The sequence below is a fragment of the Heterodontus francisci genome, chromosome 18 (genome assembly GCF_036365525.1).
Source record: "Heterodontus francisci isolate sHetFra1 chromosome 18, sHetFra1.hap1, whole genome shotgun sequence".
Taxonomy (NCBI): Eukaryota; Metazoa; Chordata; class Chondrichthyes; order Heterodontiformes; family Heterodontidae; genus Heterodontus; species Heterodontus francisci.
This window is the reverse complement of record NC_090388.1, coordinates 11,902,779-11,917,483: the sequence shown is the minus strand read 5'-3', so window position 1 is coordinate 11,917,483 and position 14,705 is coordinate 11,902,779. Positions and strand designations below refer to the sequence as shown.

Here is a 14,705-nt window from a genome sequence, read left to right as displayed (position 1 = left end):
TAAAACTTTGTTTATAATAAACTTATAATTTTGTTGTTTATTAAAGAAACCTGGTTGGTGTGCTTTATTCTGGAGAAAATATGGTAAGTGCAAGAATTTAACTGTATGTTGTGATCTGTGGAGAAGTGGAACTAGAATAAATAGTGCACTCCTCCCACCTCGGCCATAACACATGCTTGGGTGGAACATGTGATTTTTGCACTGATTGGTTCCCATCATGTCTGGATCTGTTGTTGACTAGATAAAGATGATTAGTCAACAAGTCCTTTATTTGTGTCATGATGGTGGAATATATTCCTAAGCTTTAGTACGTCTGTAGTTTGAGTTCATTAATGTTTTTATGCCTGGATGAATACCTCCTAGGATGGAGCCTTGGGCTGGATTCTGGCCTTTGTCACCCAAGCATTATACATTGTTTGGGCGCATTACAGAAGGAAAACTCTGGTGAGAAAGATCGCTCATTAGTAACAGAATCTGCCTTGACTTTGCTTCCATTGAAATAAATGGAATGAAAATCCAGCAAGAGCCTTAAGGGGCCAAATGGCCTTTATTCAGTCCAGAGTTAGTTACCTTTTACAATGTAGACCTTACAACAATCAATCTCAGTCGCACATGTACAGGTTTTATTTTTCCCTGATTCTGAATGTTAGAAATGCTTTTTTTATCATTACTAATTTAACTGGGGTATTAACTGACGTGGAACCAAGAAGAGTAAATGGGGTTAAGATACAGATCAACCATGAGCTAACTGGATGGCGGAACAGATGAAAGGGGCTGATTGGCCAATTCCTGTTCTTGTGCTCCTGACAACGATGATAACTTATGCATAATGTGTGTAATTATGAGGATCTAATCATGAATATCTTTGTTTATGGTATATGTTTGCTCCAAGGGGATTGAGGAGGGATTTGATAGAGGTGTATAAGATTATGGCAGGTTTAGATAAGGTAGACAAAGAAAAGCTGCTCCCATTAGCTGATGGTACAAGGAGTAGGGGACACATTGAAGGTTTTGGGCATGCTTGACAACTCTACTGGAATATTTTGAGGATGTAACTAGTAAAATAGATAAGGAAGAACCAGTGGATGTGGTGTATTTGGACTTTCAGAAGGCTTTCGATAAGGTCCCACATAAGAGATCAGCGTGCAAAATTAAAGCACATGCGATTGCGGGTAAAGTACTGACATGGATAGAGAACTGGCTGGCAGACTCGAAGCAAAGAGTAGGAATAAACGGGTCTTTTTCTGAGTGGTAGGCAGTGACTAGTGGGGTACCGCAGGGATCAGTGCTAGGACCCCAGCTATTCACAATATATATTAATGATGTAGATGAGGGAATTAAATGTAATATATCCAAGTTTGCAGATGACACAAAACTGGGTGGGAGTGTGAGCTGTGAGGAGGATGCAGAGAAGCTCCAATGTGATTTGGACAGGTTGAGTGAGTGGGAGAATACATGGCAGATGCAGTATAATGTGGATAAATGTGAGGTTATCCACTTTGGAGGCAAAAACAGGAAGGCAGATTATTATCTGAATGGCGATAGATTGGGAAAGGGGGAGGTGCAGCAAGATCTGGGTGTCCTTGTGCACCAGTCACTGAAAGTAAGCATGCAGGTGCAGCAGGCAGGTAAAAAGGCAAATGGTATGTTGGCTTTCGTAGCGAGAGGATTCGAGTACAGGAGCAGGGATGTCTCGCTGCAATTATACAAGGCCTTGGTGAGACCACACCTTGAGGATTGTTTGCAGTTTTGGTCTCCTTATCTGAGGAAGGATGTTCTTGCTATGAAGGGAGTGCAGTGAAGGTTCACCAGACTGATTCCTGGGATGGCAGGACTGACGTATAAAGAGAGATTGGGTCGATTAGGCTTGTATTTGCTAGAGTTTAGAAGAATGAGAGGGGATCTCATTGAAACATACAAAATATGGGGAGAAAGCAGGAACAGGTTACTGAGTTTGGATGATAGTATTGAATGGCGGAGCAGGATCGAAGGGTCAAATGGCCTACTCTTGCTCCTATTTTTCTATGTTTCTATGATGCAGAGTGGTTGGGGGGGTGGGGGGTGGAATGTGAGGAAGAACCTTTTTCAGCGGTGAGTGGTAACGACCTGGAACTCACTGCCTACAAGGGTGATGGAAGCGGAGACGATCAATGATTTCAAAAGGAAATTGGATGAGTGTTTGGGCGAAATAAACTTGCAGGGCTATGGGGATAGAGCAGGGAATGGGACAGACTGGATTGTTCTACAGAGAGCTGGAATGGACTTGATGGGCCGAGTGGCTTCCTTTTACACCATTATGACTCTATAGCCAGGATTTGACAGGGATAAAGCAGCCAGTGATGGAAGCGGGGGTGGGGGGGAGTAACGTAAGATCATCGGGACACAATTTCACGAGTGGCGGACTCGGCTCGTGTTTTGAAAATGAGCAATTAAATGGTAATTTAGATGATTAAAGAGGCAATTGAAATTGATTTTATGGGCCTCCTCCAAATCTTTTGAGTAGTGCATGAGTATTACAGTGGATCAGGGCCTCGGCAGCTTTTAAAGGAAGGCAACAGGAGCTACAGCTGTTGGTGTTGCTGCACTTGGCAGCCGTGCAGTGAGGTGTTTCACTTTCATTGCAAGGAAAGAGTAGGATAACCATTTAATTGGGGTCAAGGCCCCCTTGAGGAGTTATTCCTTCTGTCATGGAGCTCATTGGAGAGGGACCTGAGAAGGGGTTGGGCTGGGTAGCATTTCAGCACCCACTGTAAGGGTGCCTCCATTATCGTGGCAGGGCGCGGGTGGCATGGGCATCGTGCAAGCTGATGGGGGTCATTGGCTGGAGGCTGAAGGGGGCTGATCGCTAGCTGAAGAGGATGGTCGCTGATTGCAGACTTCCTGCTGGCCACAGTTTGATACAGGGCGTGGGTGCTGGCGGCACTTTAAAAATGCCCACAGCACTTCCTTCCGAGCCACCCTGCCTGCCGTCCGTTAATTGGCCAGCCAGTGCAAGATTCCAATGGGAATTGGAGTCGGAGTGGGAGGGTCTTTGCCACCCTCTTCCAGTTCTGCCTTCCCTTTCCTGCCAAGTCCAATGAAACTCCGGCCCATGACCGCATGACTTTATGCACAGAACAGTGGCTGTACACCAGTGTGATAGTCTGAATGGAAAGGGTGCAGGCTCCTTCAGACTGAAGAGAGGTGAAAGGATCCTACTTAAGGATCATCCACAGCTGTAATTTAGAGCCATTCCATTAGCAGATAACAGACTCCTCTCTTAATAAAACCATCCCAATTTGCAGTTTGAACTCTAGAAGCTGGGGGATGGATAAGGTGTATCTCATCGATCTGCTCAAAGGCTCCTTCAATGGTCTTTGGCTGAACAATGGATCATCAGGTAAAGCAAGCAGTGAAGTGACCTGTGGGGCAGAATTCCCGCCTCTGACGTAGGCAGGAATGAGTCCTGGTCCCAGACAGCCCCAACGAGGGAAATGCGGGATTATTTTTTCAGACTCCTGGATTGCTCATCTAGAAACATGACCAGTACACTATTGTAATTGTTTACAGGTGTACCTGTTGGTGGTTATAAATTGATAAACTGATGTGGTTCAATGGAATGTAAACCTTTGCCCATTGTTAGATGTGTTTTAAATCAATTTAACATTGTTTTTCTGAGTTGTTCAGAGTTAGAAACAAGAGCTGAATCACTCCAACTGTTCAGAAGATCGTTGCTTCCAATCCCGACAAATTCCAGATCCCGCCAACTCTGAAAGTGAAAACATTTCTCCTCATTTCCCATCTATCTCTTTTACCAGTGATTTTAAGTCTATTCCCTTTGGTTGCCAGTTCACTCGCCAGAGGGAATAGTTTTTCTCTATCTAATCTATGATTGTAATTATAAAACAAAAGTAATTTAACCACACTTCGAAACCAATTAATTGTAATCTTCATCCCTCCAACTGCAGTTATATTTGGTTAATAATAATTTATTACAGAATTGGGAATTTAATTGGCTTGACCTGCACAGTTAGCAAAGCAAAGATCTGCCAAACTCCTTTTAAAACCAGTGATAAACAGAAGTCTACAATTCACAATAATAAAGATTTTTTAAAGCAGGCATGAAAACAAACATTCTGTCTTTGAACAAATTTGCAAAGAAAGTGGGGAGAAGGAGGGGGTGAAGGGAGAGCTTGGGGGTTGTGAGACTTCTGCCCATAATGAGTGTGAAGTCAGTGGAGTGATCATGCACATACGTGTTGTGAGGCCCAGACAGTTTTCGTGCACCAAACAGACTCTCCACTTCTGCTTGCTGGAGTTGTGGGAGGGTGGTAAATCGTTAGGCCCCCTTTGCTGAGTATGCCTGCGGGTTAGGAATGGGGAGGTGGTGGGTGAAAGGGGGAGAGCCTCCAAGCGCCAATCCTGGAGGAGCTCGAGCATAGGCCCGGACGTGAGCTGTTGTATTTCTATGTGGAACCAAATGGAGCATTTTCAGGTTGGCAATCTGTAACTAGTGGAGTGCCACAAGGATCAGTGCTGGGGCCTCAACTATTTAGGATCTATATTAATGACTTGAATGAAGGGACCGAGTGTATTGTAGCCAAATTTCCCCAGAGGGCAGTGGAGGCTGGGTCATTGAATATATTCAAGGCTGAGTTAAATAGATTTTTGATCTACAAGGAAGTCAAGGGGGGCGGGGTGGGGAGAGGCAGGAAAGTGGAGTTAAAGCCACAATCAGATCAACCATGATTTTATTGAATGACAGAGCAGGCTCAAGGGGCCGAATGGCCGACTCCTCCTATTTCTTACTCTTCGTAGTGATTCTTTCTTGTCCCCACAAAAATACTCCGACCCCTAGTCGAAAATTTGGGGTCCTTTACTGGGAGTGGTGCTTTTAAGGTCATGCGCTGTCTGGTACAAATGGGCAGAGCTTCATCCACTGGCCCCCGAAACCAGGAATCGGGGTCTGACAACCAGCCTAGGACACCCTGTTTGCATATTTAAGCAGCCTCAGGATAGAATGCTCATTGATATTGGCAGCTAAGCTGGTCACCCATTCACAGGCCTACCTGAAAGTTGTATCAGGCCAGCCTTGGATGTCTGTGGAACGTCTTGAAGGCCCCACCCCAATTTTCAAGTGCCAGCTGTCCATTTCTGACTTGAGGAATGAGCATCTTACAGATGACTATCTTCTCCAGACTAAAAACAAACATAATAGGAAGAAAGTAGCCTGTAGGCTACTGTTAATTAATAACAGATTTTATTTGGATGACGGCTTAGTTTAGGTCCGGTTGTTCTCTCAGAAACCCTGGTCATAAATCACGCTCCTTCGAGACCGAAATTGCTGCTGTGTCTTGGGTGTGCCAAAACAACAATTTTACAGGTTACTTAAGAATGATCTTTGGGTTTTAGCTGTGTAATGTTTGAGTCAGAGGTTAAAACATGTTTAAATAAATATTAATTAAGGATACAAAAGAACCACATTAAACTTCTCGATGTAACGATGATGCATTTCTGACTGTCGATACCACAGTATCTCCATAGAAATCTCAAATGTGGAAGGTTTGGGTTTTGGTTGGGTTAGGGGTTCGTATTAGGGTTAGGGTTATGGTTTGTATTAGGGTTAAGGTTAAGGGTTGGTACTAAGGTGAGGGATTGGGGTTTATATTAGGGTTAGGGTTTTGTATTAGGGTTAAGATTAGGGGTTTGGTTTAAGGTTAAGGTTTTGTGTCACTGCGTTACGGTGAGGTTTTTGTATTAGGGTTAATACTTTGCATTAGGATTATAGTTTTTTATTAGTACTTTGTACCACAGCATTAGGGTTAGGGTTTGTGTTTTGTATTAGGATTAAGATTTTGTACAACAGTATTAGGGTTAGGGTTAAGCTTTCGTATTAGGTTTAGGAGTAGGTATTTGTACCACAGGGTCAGTGTTAGTGCTTTGTATTTGATTTTTGTACTGCAGAGCTTAGGTTAGGGTTTTGTATTATGGTTAGGGTGAAGTTTTGTATTAGCGTTGTGTTAGATTTGTGTATTTGGGTTAGTATTAGGGCGAGGCTTTTGTATTAGGATTTTGTACCACAGTGTTAGGGTTTTGTAGCACAGGGTAGGGGTTTTCTCTTGGGATTAGGTTTAGGGTTTTGTTATCGGGTTATGGTGAGGATTTTATATTAGGGTTTTGTACCACAGTGTTTGGTCAGAATATAAAGAACGGCAGAGAATGACTAAAAGGTTAATCAGGAGAAAGAAATTAGAGTATAACAGGAAGCTAGCTAGAAATGTAAAAACAGATGGCAAGAGCTTCTACGGGTATTTAAAAAGGAAAAGATTAAGTAAAGTGAATGTTGGTCCTCTAGACAATGAGAATGGGCAGTTAATAGTAGATAATAAGGAAAAGACGGATGAAATGAACAAATATTTTGCTTCTGTCTTCACTATAGAGGATACAAAAAACAATCCAGTAATAGCTGTAAATCAGGAGGTGGAAGGAAGAGAGGTACTTGGTGAAATTATAATCACCAGGGAAGCAGTACTGACCAAATTGATGGAGCTGCGGGCTGAGGTCCCCGGGTCCTGATGGACTTCATCCTAGAGTTTTAAAAGAAGTGACTAATGAGGTAGTAGATGCGTTGGTGTTAATTTGTCAAAAATCGCTAGATTCTGGAAAGGTTCCATCAGACTGGAAAGTAGCAAAGATAACCCCTCTATTCAAGAAGGTGGGGAGGCAGAAAACAGGTAACTATAGGCCAGTTAGCTTGATGTTTGTCGTGGGGAAGGTGTTAGAATCGATCATTAAGGAGGATATAGCTGGGCATTTAGAAAAGCTCAAGGTAATTGGGAATATTCAGCATGTTTAACCAATTTATTGGAGCTCTTTGAAGGAGTACCATGTGCCGTGGATAAAAGGGGAGCCCATTGACGCACTGGACTTGGATTTCCAGAAGGCATTTGACAAGATGTCACATAATAGGTTATTGCGCAAAGTAGGAGCTCATGGTGTAGGGGGTAATATATTAGCATGGATAGAAGATTGGCTGGCTGGCAGAAAACAGAGAGTATGCATAAATGGGTCCTTTTCTGTTTTGTAGGATGTGATGAATGGAGTCCCACAGAGGTCTGTGTTGGGGCCTCAATCTTTTACAATTTATATCAATGACTTAGATGAGGGGAGCGATGGCATGGTAGCTAAATTTGCAGATGATACAAAGATTTGTTGTGAAGAGGATATAAGGAGCTTGAAGACAGATATAGATAGGTTGAGTGAGTGGGCAAAAATCTGGCAGATGGAGTGTAATGTGGAAAAATGTGAAGTTGTTCACTTTGGCAGGAAGAATAAAAAAACAGAGTATTAGTTAAATGGAGAACGACTGCAGAAGTCTGAGGTGCAGAGGGATCTAGGTGTTCTAGTGCATGAGTCACAAAAAGTTAGTATACAGATACAGCAAGTAATAAAAAAGGCTAATGGAATGCTATCCTTTATTACTAGAGGAATAGAAAGTAAAAGTAAGGATGTTATGCTTCAGTTATACAGGGCATTGATGAGACCACACCTTGAATACTGTGTGCAGTTTTGGTCTCCTTATTTAAGGAAGGATGTGAATGCATTGGAGGCGGTTCAGAGGAGGTTTTCTAGATTGATACCTGGAATGAGCGGGTTGTCTTATGAGGAAAGGTTGGACAGACTGGGCTTGTCTCACTGGAATTTAGAAGTGTGAGGAGAGACTTGATTGAAGTTTATAAGATCCTGAACGGTCTTGACAAGGTGGATGTGGAAAGGATGTTTCCTCTTGTGGGTGAGTCCAGATCTAGGGGCCACTGTTTTAAAATTAGGGTTGCCCTTTTAGGACAGAGATGAGGAGAATTTTTTTCTCTCAGAGGGTTGTGCGACTTTGGAACTCTCTGATTCAGAAGGTGGTGGAGGCGGAGTCATTGAATATTTTTAAAGCAGAAGTAAATAGATTCTTGTTAGGCAAGAGGATCAAAGATTATCAAGGGTTGGTGGAAGTATGGAATTGGAGACACACAGATCAGCCCTGATCTTTTTGAATGGCGGAGCAGACTAGAGGGGCCGAATGGCCTACTTCTGCTCCTAATTCGTATGTTCGTATGTATGTTCTTATGTTACTGTTAGTGTTTTGTGTTAGGGTTAGAGTTTTGCAGGTTTGGGGTGGGCAGACTGGAGGGTGGTTGTCCCCCCTTGTGTTCCTATTCTCAAAATTGAGTTTTGTTGTTTCACTGGTGCCTGCCACTTATGTTTGGCCCATACTTTTGATTGCCTTTTATCCCGTTTCACTTGTCATTGTCCTTTTCTTTGGTAGTTTTGCTTATCCCCAACTGGGGTTATGATAGTTGGGGTTGATTTTGTTCCATGTCAAACTGTGATTTCCTACAATAGGTTGTTTGCTTTGTCAGTGTCTTTATTTGAGTGTTGTGTTTTTGGGTTAGACTTCACGGACATGGCATCTGTCACTTTACAGCAGATGGGTTTTGTGTTAGGGTTAGGGTTAGGATTAGAGTTAAGGTTAGAGTAAGGGTTAAGGTTAGGGTTAGGGTTAAGGTTAAGAGTAAGGTTAGGGTTATTGGAGTAGAGTAAGGCTGCAACACTACTCAAGCATTACTTTGCTTTTGGAAGATAAAGAGGTCAATTGGTAAAACTACAACAAATTGCGTTTATGTAGCACCTTTAACACAGAAAAGTGTAGTATGGCACTTCACAGGAATGTAATCAAAAAAGAATTGACAGCAAGCCAGAAATGGTGATACTGGGCAGAATCATACCACCTGAGAAGATTCTCGGGCACTGGGAACATATGCGGCTCCCGACCCCAGTTGTGTCTGAGTTTCCCTCGCCTGTGTGAACTTCTCAGCGGCGGACAATTAGCAACCAATCAAGTGGAGGTGCCCACTGAAGAATTTTTTAAAAATTGGTAAAAATAAGTGTGGTCGCAGCTGCAAGGCCATCATTCTCAGGGTGGCCTGTGGCAGCAGCGCTGGCCTTCTGGTACCTGCAGCTCCAGGGGTGGGGGCTGGGTGAATAACGTGGGCCTCGCTGCCCCTCCCCCCCCAACAGCCTGCCACCAGGAGACAACCTGCAGGCACCTGCTGGGCTTTGGCCTCTGCAGGGGGCTCATCCACCATCAGGAAGATCCCAGCAGCATCACCAATCTGCCGCGAAATGGGCACTTAATTGCCAATAATTGGCTACCCTCCCTTGCTGGGCAGGTAGACATTGCCGTTCTCAACCCCCCTCAGCGAGATCACATGAAAGCGGGAACACATTGGGTTAAAAACAAGAAATGCTGGAACCACTCAGCAGGTCTGGCAGCATCTGTGGAAAGAGAAGTAGAGTTAACGTTTCGGGTCCGTGACCCTTCATCTCTTTCCACAGATGCTGCCAGACCTGCTGAGTGGTTCCAGCATTTCTTGTTTTTATTTCCGATTTCCAGCATCCGCAGTATTTTGTTTTTATTAACACATTGGGTTATCCAGCCGTCACACAACTCTCTCAAATTCTCCTCCCTCCTGCCTCCAAAGCTGCCTCTGTGCGGCTGATAAGATTCTGCCCACTAGGAGCAGATAACTAAATGCTTGGTCAAATCACAGAATCCTTACAGTGCAGGAGGCCATTCGGCCCATCATGTCTGCACTGGCTCTCCGAAAGAGCAATTCCCTCAGTTCCATTCCCCTGCCTTCTCCCCGTAACCCTGCAATTCTTCCTTTCCATATAACTGTCTAATTCCCTTTTGAATGCTTCAATTGAACCTGCCTCCACCACGTTCTCAGGCAGCACATTCCAGACCTTAACCACTCGCTGCGTGAAAAAGTTTTTCCTCATGTCACTTTTGCTTCTCTTACCCATTACTTTAAATCTGTGCCCTCTCGTTCTCGATCCTTTCATGAGTGGGAACAGTTTCTCTCTATCTACTCTGTCCAGACCCCTCATGATTTTGAATACCTCTATCAAATCACCTCTCAGCCTTCTCTTCTCCAAGGAAAACAGTCCCAACTTCTCCAATCTATCTTCATAACTGAAATTCCTCATCCCTGGAAGCATTCTCATGAATCTTTTCTGTGCCCTCTCCAATGTCCTCACGTCCTTCCTAAAGTGCGGCGCCCAGAATTGGACGCAATATTCCAGCTGAGGCCGAACTCGTGTCTTATACAAGTTCAACATAACTTGCCATCTCTTGTACTCTGCCCCTATTATTAAAGCCCAGGATACTGTATGCTTTATTAACCACTCTCTCAACCTGTCCTGCCACCTTCAGTTACTTATTCACATATTCACCTAGGTCCCTCTGCTCCTGCACCCCCTTTAGAATTGTACCCTTTATTCTATATTGTCTCTCCAAGTTTTGGATCATCTGCAAACTTTGAAATTGTGCCCTGTACACCAAGGTCTAGGTCATTTATATATATCAGAAAAAGCAAGGGTCCCAACTCTGATCCCTGGGGAACTCCACCACCATCCTTCCTCCAGCCCAAAAAACATCCATTAACCACTACTCTTTGTTTTCTGTCACTCAGCCAATTTTGTATCCATGTTGCTACTGTCCCTTTTATTCCATGAGCTACAAGTTTGCTCACGAGTCTGTTGTGTGGCGCTGTATCAAACGCCTTTGAAAGTCCATGTGCATCACATCAACAGCACGGCCCTCATCAACCCTCTCTGTTACCAGCTCAAAAAACTCCAGCAAGTTAGTTAAACATGATTTTCCTTTAAGAAGTCAAAGGGATAGGTTTTAAGAAGGGTCTTAGAGGTGGAGAGCTTTAAGGAGGGAATTCCAAGGCTTAGAGTCTAGACGGAAGCTAGCCACATATTTTTGGAACCCTGACATAATTTAATATAGTTACATGCCTGTGTGCATTCACAAGTCATAACATTTTAATTACCTTTTGAAAGATTTCCAAAGGTTTCCTCAATTTTCACCAGAGGAATTTATGAGGGCAGATAATTATTTGCAACGATTGAAAGAAGATGGTGAAAATCAGAATGCTGCCAAGTCCACTTCTTCCTCCATACTGAGGCTTTATGAGCTTCTTCCGACTCGTGATCTGAATCTAAATCCAACCCACATCAAGTGGATGTTCCTGGGGTTTTTCAGGACACCCAACAGCAACAGAAGAATAAAACATACATTTATACAGTTCCCTTCCAGTTCCCAAGATAGAACCACAGAAAAGTTACGGCACAGAAAGAAGCCATTCAGCCATCGTGTCTGCGCCAGCTGATAAAACTAGCCGCCATTTTAGTCCCACCTTGCCAGCATCTGGTCCGTAGCCTTGCAGGTTACAGCACTTCAGGTGCGTGTCCAGGTACCTTTCAAATGAGTTGAGGGTTTCTGCCTCCACCACTGATCCAAGCAGTGAATTCCAGACACCCACCAACCTCCAGGTGAAAAAGTTTTTCCTCATGGCTCCTCCAGTCCTTCTACCAATCACATTAAATCTGTGCCCCCTGGCAATTGACCTCTCTGCTAGGGGAAACAGGTCCTTCCTGTCTACTCTATGTAGGCCCCTCATAATTTTGTACACCTCTATTTAGTCACCTCTAAGCCTCCTCAGTTCTAAGGAAAACAACCCTAGCCTACCCAATCTTTCCTCATAGCTGCAACTTTCAAGCCCTGGCAACATTCTTGTAAATCTCCTCTGTACTCTCTCCAGAGCAATTATGTCCTTCCTGTAATGTGGTGACCAGAACTGTATGCAATACTCCAGCTGTGGCCTAACCATGTATTTCACAGCCAACAAAATACCTTTCAGAGGCAGTGGCCAATCTGCGCACTTCAAAGTCCTACAAACAGCAGTGAGATGGTTGACCTATTAATCTGTTTTCTTTGTAGATGTTGATTGACAGATTAATGTTGGCTTGGACACCAAGTCCCCTGCTGTTCTTCGAATTGTGTCACAAACAGCGATATGATAATAACCAGATAATCTGTGTTTTAGTGATGTTCATTGAGGGATTAATTGGCGCTATTCAGGCTAAATCAGTCCATCTGCTGGGTAGACTTTGACCCTTCAACCGGAAAGGAGGAATCACCTCTAACTTGTAATTTTACAACAAACAGCCTCAGTTCTGTCCAGTAGGCTGTGGTGTACTGCAAATTGATCTCCAGTCTCCATGCTCGATGCAGCTAAGCCTTGTGTGGTTTTGGAATAATCAAAGAACGACTTATATTTACATAGTGGCTTTCATATCCTCAGGACATCCCAAAGAGCTTTATAGCCAACAAGGTACTTCTGAAATGTAGTTACTGCGATAATGCTTTAATGTTGGAAGTGCAGGAGCGCACCTGAGCAAAGCAAGTTCCCACATCAATGAAATCAATATTGGCCAGGGCACCAGGAGAACTCCCCTGTTCTTCTTCAAACTAGTGCATGGGATCATTCACACCCATCCCTCAAATCACTCCAATTGATGGCATTTCTCCGGGATTTCTGTGGATCCTTAGCAAAAGTACGGTCAGGAGAATTCCTATGGAAATTAATGATAGGCATTAATTTGGCAGCCATGTCTTTAGCTGTCTGGGCACTAAGCTCTGGAATTCTGCTGCTCCTCCTTTCAGACACTCCTTACAACCTGCCTCTTTGTTCAAGCTTTTGGTCACCTGTTTTAATATCTCCTTATGTGTCCTGGAGTCAGATTTTGTTTGATAATGCTCCTGTGAAGCACCTTGGGATGTTTTACTGTGTTATAAGGGCTAGATAATTCATGTTACTGTTATTGTCAGGTTATGGTACCTGTTCATATCATATAGGACAGCATACAGTGTGACTTATGTTACATGGCAGTAACACATAAAAGACTTTTTTTTATTCATTCATGGAATGTGGGCGTCACTGGTTGTGCCAGCATTTATTGCCCATCCCTAATTGCCCATGAGAAGGTGGTGGTGAGCTGCCTTCTTGAACCGCTGCAGTCCATGTGAGGTAGGTACACCCACAGTGCTGTTAGGAAGGGAGTTCCAGGATTTTGACCCAGCGACAGTGAAGGAACGGCGATATAGTTCCAAGTCAGGATGGTGTGTGACTTGGAGGGGAACTTGCAGGTGGTGATGTTCTCATGCATCTGCTGCTCTTGTCGTTTGAGGTGGTAGAGGTCGCGGGTTTGGAAGGTGCTGTCTAAGGAGCCTTAGTGCGTTGCTGCAGTGCATCTTGTAGATGGTACACACTGCTGCCACTGTGCGTCGGTATGGAGGGAGTCAATGTTTGTGGATGCGGTGCCAATCAAGTGGGCTGCTTTGTCCTGGATGGAGTCAAGCTTCTTGAGAGTTGTTGGAGCTGCACCCATCCAGGCAAGTGGTGAGTATTCCATCACACTCCTGACTTGTGCCTTGTAGATGGTGGACAGGCTTTGGGGAGTCAGGAGGTGAGTTACTCGCTACAGGATTCCTAGCCTCTGACCTGCTCTTGTAGCCACGGTATTTATATGGCTACTGCAGTTCAGTTTCTGGTCAATGGTAGCCCCCAGGATGTTGATGGTGGGGGATTCAGCGATGGTAATGCCATTGAATGTCAAGGGGAGATGGTTAGATTCTCTCTTGTTGGAGATGGTCATTGCCTGGCACTTGTGCGGCACAAATGTTACTTGCCACTTAACAGCCCAAGCCTGGATATTGTCCAGGTCTTGCTGCATTTCTACACGGACTGCTTCAGTATTTGAGGAGTCACAAATGGTGCTGAACATTGTGCAATCATCAGCGAACATCCCCACTTCTGACCTTATGATAGAAGGAAGGTCATTGATGAAGCAGCTGAAGATAGTTGGGCCTAGGACACTACCCTGAGGAACTCCTGCAGTGATGTCCTGGAGCTCAGATGATTGACCTCCAACAACCACAACCATCTTCCTTTGTGCTAGGTATGACTCCAACCAGCAGATGATTTCCCCCTGATTCCCATTTACCTCAGTTTTGCTAGGGCTCCTTGATGCCATACCCGGTCAAATGCTGTCTTGATGTCAAGGGCAGTCACTCTCACATCACCTCTTGAGTTCAGCTCTTTTGTCCATGTTTGAGCCAAGGCTGGTTATGGGATCGCTTTGCTCTGTCTATTGCATGCTGCTTATGCAGTTTGGCAGAGGTCAGGAGCTGAGTGGCCCTTGAGGAACCCAAACTGAGCATCACTGAGCAGGTTATTGCTAAGCAAGTGCTGCTTGATGGCACTGTTGATGACACCTTCCATCACTTTACTGATGATTGAGAGGAAACTGATAGGGCGATAATTGGCCAGGTTGGACTTGTCCTGCTTTTTGTCTACAGGACATACCTGGGCAATTTATCACATTGCCGGGTAGATGCCAGTGTTGTAGCTATACTGGAACAGCTTGGCTAGGGGTATGGCAAGTTCCGGAGCACAGGTCTTCAGTATTATTGCTGGAATATTGTCAGGACCCATAGCCTTTGCAGTATCCAGTGCCTTCAGTCATTTCTTGATATCACGCGGAGTGAATCGAATTGGCTGAAGTCTGGCATTTGTGATGCTGGGGACTTCAGGAGGGGGCCGAGATGGATCATCAACTCGGCACTTCTGGCTGAAGATTGTTGCAAATGCTTCAGCCTTATCTGCTGCACTGATGTGCTGGGCTCCCCCATCATTGAGGATGGAGATATTTGTGAAGTCACCTCCTCCAGTTAGTTGTTTAATTGTCCACCACCATTCACGACTGGATGTGGCAGGACTGTAGAGCTTAGATCAGATCCGTTGGTTATGGGATCGCTTCGC

The 14,705-nt window shown here is 44.4% G+C and overlaps 1 protein-coding gene across 3 annotated transcripts in view; it reads left to right on the top strand.

Moving 5' to 3' along the window:
* kitlga (kit ligand a) overlaps positions 1-14,705 on the top strand; it is a 122,387-nt gene that overhangs the window by 22,112 nt on the left and 85,570 nt on the right. The window contains exon 2 of one of the 3 annotated variants that reach the window (XM_068050278.1): positions 47-83. The exons of the other annotated variants lie outside the window; for them this stretch is intronic. Coding sequence (XP_067906379.1) covers positions 81-83 — 3 coding nt within the window. The 5' untranslated portion in view covers positions 47-80. The remainder of the gene's footprint in view (positions 1-46; positions 84-14,705) is intronic. 3 annotated transcript variants of the gene reach the window in all.